This window comes from Cervus elaphus, chromosome 17 (assembly GCF_910594005.1).
Source record: "Cervus elaphus chromosome 17, mCerEla1.1, whole genome shotgun sequence".
Classification (NCBI taxonomy): domain Eukaryota; kingdom Metazoa; phylum Chordata; class Mammalia; order Artiodactyla; family Cervidae; genus Cervus; species Cervus elaphus.
In genome coordinates this window covers 59,717,229-59,729,354 of record NC_057831.1, presented here as the reverse complement: position 1 = coordinate 59,729,354, position 12,126 = coordinate 59,717,229, and the positions used below count along the sequence as shown (strand labels likewise).

At 35.9% G+C, this 12,126-nt stretch overlaps 1 protein-coding gene across 2 annotated transcripts in view; it reads right to left on the bottom strand.

Moving 5' to 3' along the window:
* Positions 1 to 12,126, bottom strand: part of SLC30A9 (solute carrier family 30 member 9) — a 78,369-nt gene that overhangs the window by 40,584 nt on the left and 25,659 nt on the right. For both annotated transcript variants that reach the window (XM_043871018.1, XM_043871019.1), the window contains exons 5-9: positions 11,154 to 11,246; positions 10,387 to 10,469; positions 7,765 to 7,823; positions 4,122 to 4,189; positions 1,697 to 1,799 (exon numbers count right to left, since the gene is read on the bottom strand). In XM_043871018.1, the coding sequence (XP_043726953.1) occupies positions 1,697 to 1,799; positions 4,122 to 4,189; positions 7,765 to 7,823; positions 10,387 to 10,469; positions 11,154 to 11,246 (406 nt within the window). The remainder of the gene's footprint in view (positions 1 to 1,696; positions 1,800 to 4,121; positions 4,190 to 7,764; positions 7,824 to 10,386; positions 10,470 to 11,153; positions 11,247 to 12,126) is intronic.

Sequence of the window (12,126 nt, the reverse complement as noted above, 5' to 3'; positions counted from 1 at the left end):
TGAGATCATAGAGTTTAATTCACCTGTTCCCCTTCCTCAGGGATCACAGTCTTGCACTGCGAATGTCCAATGTTTTAAAATATTGTTAAATATACTTTGTATAGTTTTTTAGCTGTTTATACCAAAAGACTAAGTCTAGTCCCCATGTGTCCTTCATGGCTGGAAACATAAGCTATGTACATATGTTCTGCAACTTGATTTTTCAGTCATATGGTTATTATTCCAGATCAATACATAGCTATCTACCACATGCTTTTATTTATCCATTGGCTGTGCCACTTGGCATGTGGGATCTTGGTTCCCCAACCAGGGATCAAATCCGTGACCCTTGCAGTGAAAGCATGGAGTTTTAACCACTGGAATGCAATGCAAGTCCCCCTACCACATGCTTTTAAACCCTTAAATAGTATTTCAGAGTATGGACACTTAAAAATTGTCTTCAATGTTTTAAGTAGCAACTAATACTAAAGTTAATATGTACCATTTTTACATTTTAATTTTCTTATGTTCACACAAACTGAAAACAAAAGAGGTACTGTGTGTTATATATTTCTCTCTCACCTACCTCCCCCCCACTCAACAGGCAAAATATTATATAAATAGTAGTTATGAATTACTGAGTATAAAAATTTAAGAAAATGATTGTTAGTACTAATACCAAGTGTCTGTACTTTTTCCTTATGTTAAAAAAATTTTTTTAAAATATTTATTTATTTGGCTGCACCAGGTCTTGGGTGCCACTCATGGGATCCTTGATCTTCTCTGCGGCATGTGGGATCTTTAGCTGCAATGTGATAACTCTTAGTTGTGGCAAGTGGGATCTGCTTTCCTGACTAGGGATTGAACCTGAGCCCCATGCATTGAGAGTGTGGAGTCTTAGCTACTGGACCACCAGGAAAGTCCCTAATTTTTTCTTTACTTTTACAAAAGGTTCTCATCTATCTGACAGTGAGTTACATGAGTTCTCAGATTTAATTTCTATTAAAATTGCTCTCCCTGCTCCTTACCATTTTATTATTAATTTCAACTTTGTCTTAAATATTCTTACTGTATGTATCTGTGTCTTTTGTTATAAGTTCTCCCAAATCATTCTTATATAACGGGAGGATAAACAAATAAAAACTAAAAAGGTTTTAACAGGCCACATTTTTTAAAATGTGAAATGATATACAAGTAGGAATGTTGTATTCTTAAAAAAAGGCTTAGATTTGTAGTACTCAAAATTTGAATTAAAGGGAGTCTAAGAAGTTATTTTAATTTTATAAAAATTATTTTTCATTTGTAAATTCAAGGAAAAAAATCAAAATACTAGTTTATTGTGAAGATCATTTTAATTCATCAATCACATGTGACTATTTTATATGTTTACTCAAACATATCCACTGGCTCTTATAAGAACTCATATTCTTAAATCAAATTTCTATTTAATGTAAGAATCACTTTTGCAAAAGCCTCTGCCCAAACATCTAGTATCTGATGATCTTATACTTCATTGTTAAAAGCTTTTAAAGCATAACAATCAGTTTTCAAAGACTATGATCATACTTCTTTGTATGTCATCATTCAAAAGTAAAACACCTTTCATTTTCTTTTACAACCCAACTGTAGGAATCATTCAGTTTTTAAAATGTCAACTTTTAGACTAAAATCTCAAAAAATATTACTTTAAATTAATAAGAAAGCTTTTACCCCTCACCTGGTTACAAGTATCAGATAAAGAGTGTATCGCTTCTGAAAACATGCTTGCTGAACCCGTATAAATCCAAGCAAGAAATTTGAAGAAGCAGTTTAATCCATTGCTAGGAGAGAAAGAAAAGATAATTTAGCACAGGTTTAGATAAAAACTCCCACCAAAAGCTTATTTATACATACACACACACAAGATTTTGTTCAAAGTAAATTAAAACAGATTTCTAGTTTACTATGCTTTAGGCAAGAGTATAAATTTGAAGAATATAGATTATGGTTTCACTAAATATTTAAATGAAAGGGGCATGATATGTGCAAACAAATTACTTAAGTACATTTTAAGAACTGATGAGAAAAGAGGGTGTTCTACATTTGGACAAAATGGACTTAGAAAGGAAGCTGTGTCTTAGGTAAGTGAAAGAGGATCGCACGTGATGTTGTTCAGCAGGTCACTGTCAAAGACACGACGCTGCTGAAGGTCAGGTTATTTAATCAGGCAGATGCGAAAGGTGAGAACAAAGCCAGACCAAGCAGTCTGGGTCATACTGGAAGATCACACATGCGAAAACAAACCTGGCTATCTCCTGAGGAAGCTAGCTGTGCTCAGATTCTAACAATAACAACTAGTATCATTTATCTCAGACACTAAGCCACTTATTATGTTTTACTGTAACTATTATACAAATACTAATATGTAATAACACCCTCATTTTATAAATGAGCAAACGGGGGCAGGGGGTTCCCCGGTGCTCCAGTGGCTGAGACTCTGCACTCCCAATGCAGGAGACCTGGCTTTGACCCCTGGTCAGGGACTCCTATATGCAGCAACTAAGAGTTTGCATGCTGCGACTAAAAGGTCCCACAGCTGCAACTAAGATCCAGTGCAGCCAAATAAATAAATAAATAATTTTCAAGTAAATAAATAAAAATAAATGAGGATCTATACATCCCCTTCCAGCTACCCTTTACTCCTCTCCTCTTCATATAATTTCTTGAAAGAATTGTATCTGCTCTTGCTGTCTCAGTTTTCCTCATTCTGTATTTGGTCTTCAATCCACTAAACAATGGCTTCTGCCACCAACACCTCATAAGATTGTTCTTAACCATATACTGTTTCTTGCTATTAAATTCCTGAAAACATTTTTAATATTTTCTTTAATCTTACAGAAGCATTTGCCACTATCTTCTTATAACACTGTCCTTCTTGATTTCTACCAGCCTCCTGGTTTTCTTCCTACCTTTCTCGTTACTCTTCCTCAGTCTCTTTTGCAGGCTTTTTTTTTTCTTCTACCAATTTCTTAAATGTGAGCATTCTTCAAGGCTTATTCAGGAGTGCTTTTCCTTCCTCATACATTATAATGCATATACACAAACATTCTCCAGGTGATCCAAAGTATTCCTATGGCTTTAATTATTACCTATATACTAATAACTCTCTATTCTTTATCTCTAATTCAGATCTTCCTGAGCTTCAAACCAATATATATTAAAAATAATAATCATCAAGTGCATATTATGTAACAGAAACGATGCTAAGCAGTATACATACCCTACATCACTTTCCTCCAATATAAAAAGCTTTAGCTGCTAATCCCACTTTACAGACAAAAACAATTATTTCTGTTGACCAGCTCTACTTGGGCGCCCTATAAATACCTCAGACTCAAAAAGGAACCCGTTACTTTCTTCGCTCCCGCCCTGACTCTTCCTCCCAGTGCTCCTTTTTCCTCAGCGACAGTACAGCATCTACCCAAGCGTCCAAGTCAGAAGCCTGGGCGCCGTCACTGACCAGTGCTCCTCAATGCTTTCTGAACCTAGCCAGGTCTCTCCATCCCTATTACCACTATCTGTGCTGTATTATCATAAACGACTTTAAGTCTAGGGCCCCTCCAGTCCTTGACGATGAGAATTACCTATTTTACCTTTATGTTTCCAGACTACATCAAAATTCCAGACACAGGTAGTATGTGTATTTTAGAAATAAAAGCACAAACTAATGAACTACAAATTAATGCTCTTAAATAATCATCCTAAAATAGATTACTCAGTACAATAGATTAAAAGGTAGGCAAAATAATAGAGATCAAGAAGACAGAGGAGAAAAGAGGCAAAGGCATCAGTTATGCTCTAACAGGGCTAAATGGGAGAAAAATAAAGAGGGCAGATGCTCTTCAGTAGCCACAGTGCAGCCTGGTTTACTCTGAATGTAACTTTGGCCAACTCAAGTTTTTAAAAAGATTTCTATAAACACCAATGAAAATAGAAGAAAAATTTTCAGATAGCACCTTTATCTAGATACGAAGTAATAAATGTATACATTCATATATATACATTAAAAACATAATTAAATTCTAAAAATTTAGAATTAAATTTTAATTATTTAATTATTTTTTAAAAATTCTATTTTTAAAGGTTTATTTTTCAGTACTTACATGCAAATGGCAACCATCACCACTTTGCCTGGCCCCTTTAAAAAAATTGATGCCGTTCTAGAACGTGGCTATAAAAACCAAACAAAAAGAAAAAAAACTCTTAACATTTCCCAAAAAGGCACTATGACGATATATATACGACTCTGACACACCAGAAAATATCTTCTCTATCAATGCCTCTTCACTACTGGATTTACTTATTTCTTTTTCTCTAGACTTTCCTCTTTAAATTGTGTGAAGATGGAAATTGAAAGTGCATGTAGATCCTTTTCCAGAATGTTGTTTATTTATTTCCTTGTTGTTTATTTATTTCCTTGTAATTCATTTACTGTCTACTCCCAGAAAAATTCTGAGTTGGTTACATTAAAAAACAGAAATAGTGATAAAAATATACTGAACTGAAATAACCTAAAATTTTGCATTTGTTGAGTAACTTAACTTTTAAAACAAGAACAGCCAAAGCTAGTAAGCCTGTTACCCTCATTTAACTCCTGACTATTCTCTAAAGACTGAAGCCCTCAAATGGTAACACTGTGTTTATTTAGTTCCAGAATTGAACAAAACAAAGGGAAATCAAACAGGGAGAGAAGTATTCAGGAGAATATTTTCCTTCGGGTTAAATACCCTTTGGCTACTCCTTGAATTTATACTTTCCCTGTTTCTTTTCCTGCTCTTTCCTCTCCCGTATGCTATCACATGTCACCGTAACCTCTCTAAGCTGTACCCATCTCCTTCCCCATCTGGCTGAGGGCTACCCTTCTATGTGAAGCCTTCCTTGATCCCCAGAGAATACTCACGCTGCTCCACACTTGCTGTTGTAGTTCACCTTTCCACTAAAGCAAGTCATGCATTCTGCCTTACGTAATTTACTCACGAAGTATTTACTGTGCACGCACTACGTACCTGGCAGAGTTCTAGGTGCTGGAGCACCGGAGGAAGCAGCACTCCCTGCCTCCTCAGACCTCCCTGTCTAGCACAGCAAGGGGGGAAGAGACCCGTCACACCTGAGAGTGGTGGATACCATCCAGAAAATAAGAGACGGAGAGAGCAGCGCTGGGGCGAGACGGGAGGGCTGCTTGGCTACAGCACTAGGGAAAGGAGTTCCGCGATGGGAGGAAGCAGCCAGGGAAAATCTGGGGGAGAGTTTTCGGCGGAGCACACAGCGCATTCAAACATTCTGAGGGAAGTCAGTTTTGTGTGAAGAAAGGATAAAAACAAGGCTGATGTGGCATTAGGGGAGCAAAATGCTTTTCCTTTTATTTTGCACTCTGATAATGCTTTGCAGTCAGGTCTGCAGGTTAGGGTTTAAAAAGCACCTACTAAGCTCCTGTGGACAGCAGAGCAAAAGAGGGAGCTGCAAGCTCTAAAGTGATACATCTATCAAGTCTGACCATGGTTCCAGATTTCTGAGTAATGCCACTCACTGATAAACAAAAACCAGTGTGTGTGCATTTTACTACAATGAGAATATACCATATCCTTTGGTTAGTACAGGAAAAAGAAAAAAATGAAATTGTTATAGGAACAGTAGAATATGAAAACATGCTACTTAAGGTAGAAGGTGAGAAAGATTTCTTTAGAAGAAAGTCTTGAAAATTTATGGAATAAACAAGACAGACAGGGAAGGAAAATGCGATTTTTAAACCATAACAGAATGTTTTAACAAGGAAAAAGAGATTCACTGAGCTCAAATTGCTCTGAAAGAAGGTTGCAGATAGAATTCCCTGACAGTTCAATGGTTAGGACTGGGCTCTTCCACTGCTGGAGTCCTGGAGAACTAAGATTATGTAAGCCTCATGGCACAGCCAAAAAAAAAAAAAAAAGAGAGAGAGAAAGAAAGTTGTAGAAAAGGTGAAAATCTGTTGGTAAAATTAGGTCAGAAATAGCGACAAGGTCCAAGGAAATCTATAAGCAAGAGAAGCAAAATCTCAAAAAGCAACAGGTCCATAGTAGGCAGATGGATAGATTTCAGAGGACTAGGAGGAAAATCAGCATAAAATATTCAAAGGGCTACAGGTGATTTCAAACTGACACTATCATTTCAATCCCAGGTGGTACAAGTGGTAAAGAGTTCACTTGCCTTGCAGGAGATGCAAGAAACTTGGGTTCGATCCCTAGCTCGGGAAGATCCCCTGGAATAGGAAGTGGCCACCCACTCCAGTATGCTGAAAGACTATCCCAAGAAATTCAGAGAATTAGGATTAGAAGGAAAGGCACAAAAAAGTAGCAATATTATTAAAGGGAAAATGTATTAAAGGGATAAGAAATGGTATCAATTAGAACACTGAGCATTGAGAGAGTGCTTGTGCCAAACCTAAAATATAGTGAGTTCATATATTTCACTATTGGAGCTCCCATAAAATGAAGAATATAATGGAGAAAGAAGTGTCTGGATCAGAGAGAAACAAGGATCCAAAGTAGGTGGGTGAGAAGGAGGTTCAAGAGGGAGGGGACACGTTTATACATATGGCTGATTCACTGATGTACAGCAGAAGCTGACACATTGAGAAGCAATCATACTCATAAATAAATAATAAAAAGACCAAAAAAAAAAAAGTAAAGAAGGTATTTTTACTCCAGGAGACACGAATAATCCCGTTATGTTTTAGAGAAGGAAACCAGCCATCTTTAGTGAGACAGTGAGTGTTCCTAGGAGGAATATGGAAACAGTAGGAAATTAAATACTAAAGTCTTATTCTATTACTATTTTTAAAGAAGGTATAATAGAAATTTAGAAATTTTATACAAAATCTGTAACATTTCAAGGCTGATGAGTATTAATCTTCAAAAGGGCTCTACATGACACAGATTTCAGAAGTCAACAGCTGCTATTCAAAAATCCGGTGCTGATGATCCTCCATGCAAAAAAGGTGTAAAGCTAGCAGGAAGTCTTCCCAGGAGGCAGACCTCACCAGCCTAAATTACTCCATAGCAAGAGGCAGGGCAGAGGCTGTCAAGGCATAGAAGTGACTCACACGACATACAAAAGCCCTACCACTGAAGAGAATCCAGGTCTTCAGTGCAGCACTAGGGTGCCAGAAACGCAGGGCTCACAAGGGAAATGGAAATTAAGAGGCTTTGAATAAGATGACTGGGAAAGAAAAGAACATCAAATAAGATATGACTAGAGTTGTCATCATTGCTAATTTCTAAATTTTCCAAGAAGGAAGCAAGAGACTCAAATTTAAGTCAGAAGAAAAGAGACAATTTGCAAAGCTAGCCCTTTCTCCAGGTATGGTGCTCACTTCTTGACAGGAGACACCTCCAGCTCAATTTAAATGCAAGGCGGACTCTGAACATGACTACGTGGCATCGTGGAAGTGTCGGTGGCTTTGATAAGAGCTCTTGGGAATCCAAGTCCGATGAAGGACTTAGGAGAAAATAAGAAGTGGACAGTAAAGGTACGCTTCCTGTACTGATCCCAATATTAATTTCCTTCTGTTAGGAAGGAAAATAAGAGTATTCTGGCACACTTGAAGATAAGGTAGTAAATTTGGTGATGCAAAGATAAGGTATTTTTTTTAGCAGATTAGATCTACCTTGGAATAGGATCACAGACATGCTAGATTTTCATCATGGACAGATACTAGGATTTTCTGTGAAACACATACTCAACATAACATTAAAAGAAAAATATTCTTACCTTAGTATTTCCCAGAAAGTCTCTATATTCTCTCAGTATTTTTTGGTTTCTAAATAGCCCTATAAAAAAAGAATTATGCAATACATTTAGCTCATACATATTCTTATCCTTTCACATTTTAGATTAACACAATTATTCTAAGACTATGTTAAACAGTCTTCTCCCAGATACAAACAAAAATATCAGGTGATGGTAAGAAATCTGAATTTGCAACTTGATTAAAAAATGGGCTAAGGACGTGGATAGACTTTTCTCCAAAGATGATATACAGCTGGCCAATAAGCATATGAAAAGATGCTCAGATCACTAATCATCAGAGAAATGCAAATCAAAACCACAATGAGGTATCACTTCACAGCCATTAGAATGGCTACTACCACAAAACAAAAACAAAGAGAAAAAGAAAATAACAAGTGTAAGCAAGGAATGCAGAAAAATTGGAGATCTTGACTATACTGGTAGGATTATAAAATATTGCAAATGCTATGGAAAATAATATAGAAGTTCCTCAAAAAATTAAAAACTATCATATGATTTAGTAATACCACTTCTGGGTATATATCCAAAAAAAAAATGAAGGCACTGTCTCAAAGAGGTTATTTTCACACCCTAATTTATAGCAGCACCATTCACAATGGGCAAGTGAAAGCAACCACAACGTCCATGGACAAATAAATGCTGAACAATGCGGTATATAAATACAATGGAAATCCTGTCACACGGATGAACCTTGAGGACATTATGCTAAGTGAGGTAACTCAGTCAAAAAGACAAACACTGTATGACTCCATTTAAATGTGGTATCTACAGGAGGTAGATTCACAGAAACAGAAAGAAGAGCAGTTACCAGGGGCTAGAGGGACAGGAGAACTGTCCGACAAGTACAGTTTCAGGGCAGCAAGATGAGTTATTTAAGCCTGATAAAAGAACCAACTCTCCACCTTTAGCTCAAAGTTTAAAAATAAGGAAAAAATATTTTATTAGTGTGCCTTCTCAAATTCTGTACTTTAAGTATGTCCTCTAATATATGTACAAGGCTATTCACAGCATTATTATTTTAACAGTAAAAGACTGGAAATGACCTAGGTGAAAATGACTGAATAAACTATGGTGCACCCACCAAAATGGAGTATTGTAAAAGAAATGAAGAAACCTCTCCATTTCCTGCTATGGAATGTTCTCTGGGACATATAATCAAGCTAAAAAAAACAAGCACAGACAGTACATAGACTATGCCTTATTTATGAAAAGGAGGGTCTAAATTACCAGTATATATGCTACTTTAGTAAAAATAACACTCAAACTAATTTTTTAAACAATTACCTATGCTAGAGGGAGGGAGAAGGGTGGGGAAGACAGGGATGGAAGCTAAACTTCTCTAAAGTACTTTGTGTTTAAAGTATTTGAGGTGACTTTGGAACCATATAAATGTTTTACAAAACTATAAAATAAAAATAAATCAAATTTCTTAAAATCAGAAGCAAAACGAAACAAACGAACCTATTTTTATATCTAGTAGATGGTTTATCCATACAGTGAGAAATTACAAGTGACTTTAAAACGTAGGCATTTGACTGTATATCCCCAGTGAGATAGTCAGTAAAGACAAAAAGAAAAACAGAAATCTTAAATCACCTTACTAGCAGGAATACTGAGACTGATAGTTTGAGACAACACTGTATTCTCTCTATAAGTGTGTGTACATACATATAAGAACAAATAAAAAATGTAATTAATGATGTTAATGAATTAAGAAATAAGATTTTCAGAGTAAGAGATACAAAAGGAAAAAAGGCGGGGGGGGGGGGGGAGTAAGCTTATCAAAATAACCTACATATTTTCTCTTAAGAAACAAAAAGTATTTCCTAACTCTGTCCACTGAAAATACCTCAAAAATATATCAACCTATTAAAAAAAATTGAGTACCCCTAATGCCCACAGGTCTCTAAATTTTATTTCCTGTTAAGAGGAAAAGGGGCTCCTACTATAAATGCTGATTACTAATCTGGGGCAGGGTAGTGGTTACTGGAGGGGAAGGAGCAGGGTTGAGGGAAAAATGAGTGAAATGGATCAACTGTGTGGTACCAGACGGAAACTAAATTTTTGGTGGTGATCAAGCTGTAGGGTAAACAGAAATAGAACATATAATGTTATGTAAACCAATGTGACCTCAGTAAAAAGTAAATAAAAAAAAAAAAGAAAGTAAACATTTCATTCTTGTAGATTTAAGTGCAGGTCTCTTTAGCTTATCTGTGAATATAAAGATATTAAACAGCTGTTTGCTTCTTCTGAGAGGCCAAAACCCCTTAGAAACTAGGGTTCACTTTTAGAACAGGTACAACCTTCAAATCAGACCCTGTTTTAATATTCATATGTCTTACAGAAATGACAAATTAGCTTTGCTTGCTCTCACGATCTTTAAAAAGCTATAGAGAGGAAAACAAATAGATACCGTTCTTATAAAATAATTAAACCCCAAAACGAAAACTGGCATTTGCTAGAACCAACAAAGCCAAACACAAGAGATAGGCAACCACTAGGCGAGGATATCGTTATTATAGACACAGATCTCATTTACAAGTTGCTTTTCAGTTAACTCAGCTTTAAACTGAATATACTTACTTTCTCTATATTCTATTTCTGCTTCCTTACGAAGTTTTTTCTCTCTGGCAAGAGCTTCAGGGCTTCCCCAAACTTCCAAAGATCTATATACACACACATGGCCACCATTCAATAATACAATATTAATGACTTCATGAAAATCATATTTAAATCTAGATAACTAAAACTATATGAAAATTTAACAAACCATAGGTCCTTTAGGAAAAATATAAAGCACTTAAGAAACTTTTCTAAATTAAATCTACACAATAAGAATAAATTCAACAGCAAATTTTCTAAAAAAAAACTGATATTTTCTTTGCTAATTAATACATACTAGTAACTCTCAAACAAATCTGCAAATGTAAAAATATTCTGCTTTTGGATTTTCCTGGTGGTCCAGTAGCTAAGACTCCGTGTGCTCCCAATGCAGGCGGCCTAGGTTTGACCCCTGGTTGGGAAACTAGATCCCTCAAGCTGCAACAAAGAGCTCATATGCCACAACTAAAGAGTTCGCATGCTGCAACTAAAGATTCTGGATGCTGCAACTAAAGATTCTGGATGCTACAACTAAAGATCCCGCATGTCGCAAAGCAAATCAAAGATCCTACGTGTCACAATTAAGACCTGGTGCGGCCAAATAAATAAGTAAAAGTAAATACTTTAAAAAATATGTATATATTCTGCTTTTAAAACATATCATTTTAAAAATTCTGAGTCTGTCTAGATGGGTTTCTATTAATTCCAAATTCAGCTTATATTTTATCCTAAAAGAACTATGTTCTTACTTTGCCTCCACATCTGATCTCAAGTATACAGTAAAGGACTCGGTATCTTCATGAGGACTTCGTCGTCTGATTTTTCGTAGTTGTTCCAGATCACTGAAGAAAGAAATATGTTGAATTTATTCAGAGAAGGTTCATATAGTTCAGGATTATTAAGGGCAGATAAAAACCACTAACTAAGCCTTATTTTAATAGCTAAAGCTGGACAGCCTGTAAAAATCAATTTAAAGATGACATTTTGTACATAAAAGTGGTTTAGAAAGAGTTGAAAAACTAAGAATTGCTCTTGACTCAATATAGATACCATAATATAGTATGCAGTGAGTCAAATCCTTTATGAGTGCTTGTCCTTTATCTGCTATGGATACACCACTGCAATATCTGATGTATGAAGAAAAAAAAAGTAGAAAGAACAGAGATTAGAGTATTACTCCTCTATTTGAGAATGTAAACTTAATATTTACAGTCATTTGTTTACATCCAGATTAATTGTCATTGTTCAGCCACTAAGTCGTATCCAACTCTTTGCAAGCCCATGAACTGCAGCATGCCAGGCTTCCCTGTCCTTCACTATCTCCCTGAGTTTGCTCAAACTCATGTCCAGACTAATACTAAGTGGTAATATCATTCATAGGTATCAATTTATAAAGAGTATATGTCAATTTCATGCTATTTAATTATTTTCCTTTCTCTTAAATTCTGAAAGGTTGATACATGCATCAAGTCACTCTGCTAAAGTCTTTCTAAATTTGATCATTGGTCTTCCTAAGGAAATTTTGTAATAGCAACAAAAGACCTATGAACAAAAATTTTAGGAATTCCCTAGTGGCCTAGTGGTTAGGATCCCAGCTTTCTTGCTGTGGCCTAGGATCAATGCCAGGGAACTAAAATGTTGTAAGCCATGTGCTGCAGCCAAAAAATAAAAAAATAAAAGTCTAGATCAGGTAGCAAAAGATACGTATTCTGGTTCCGGCTC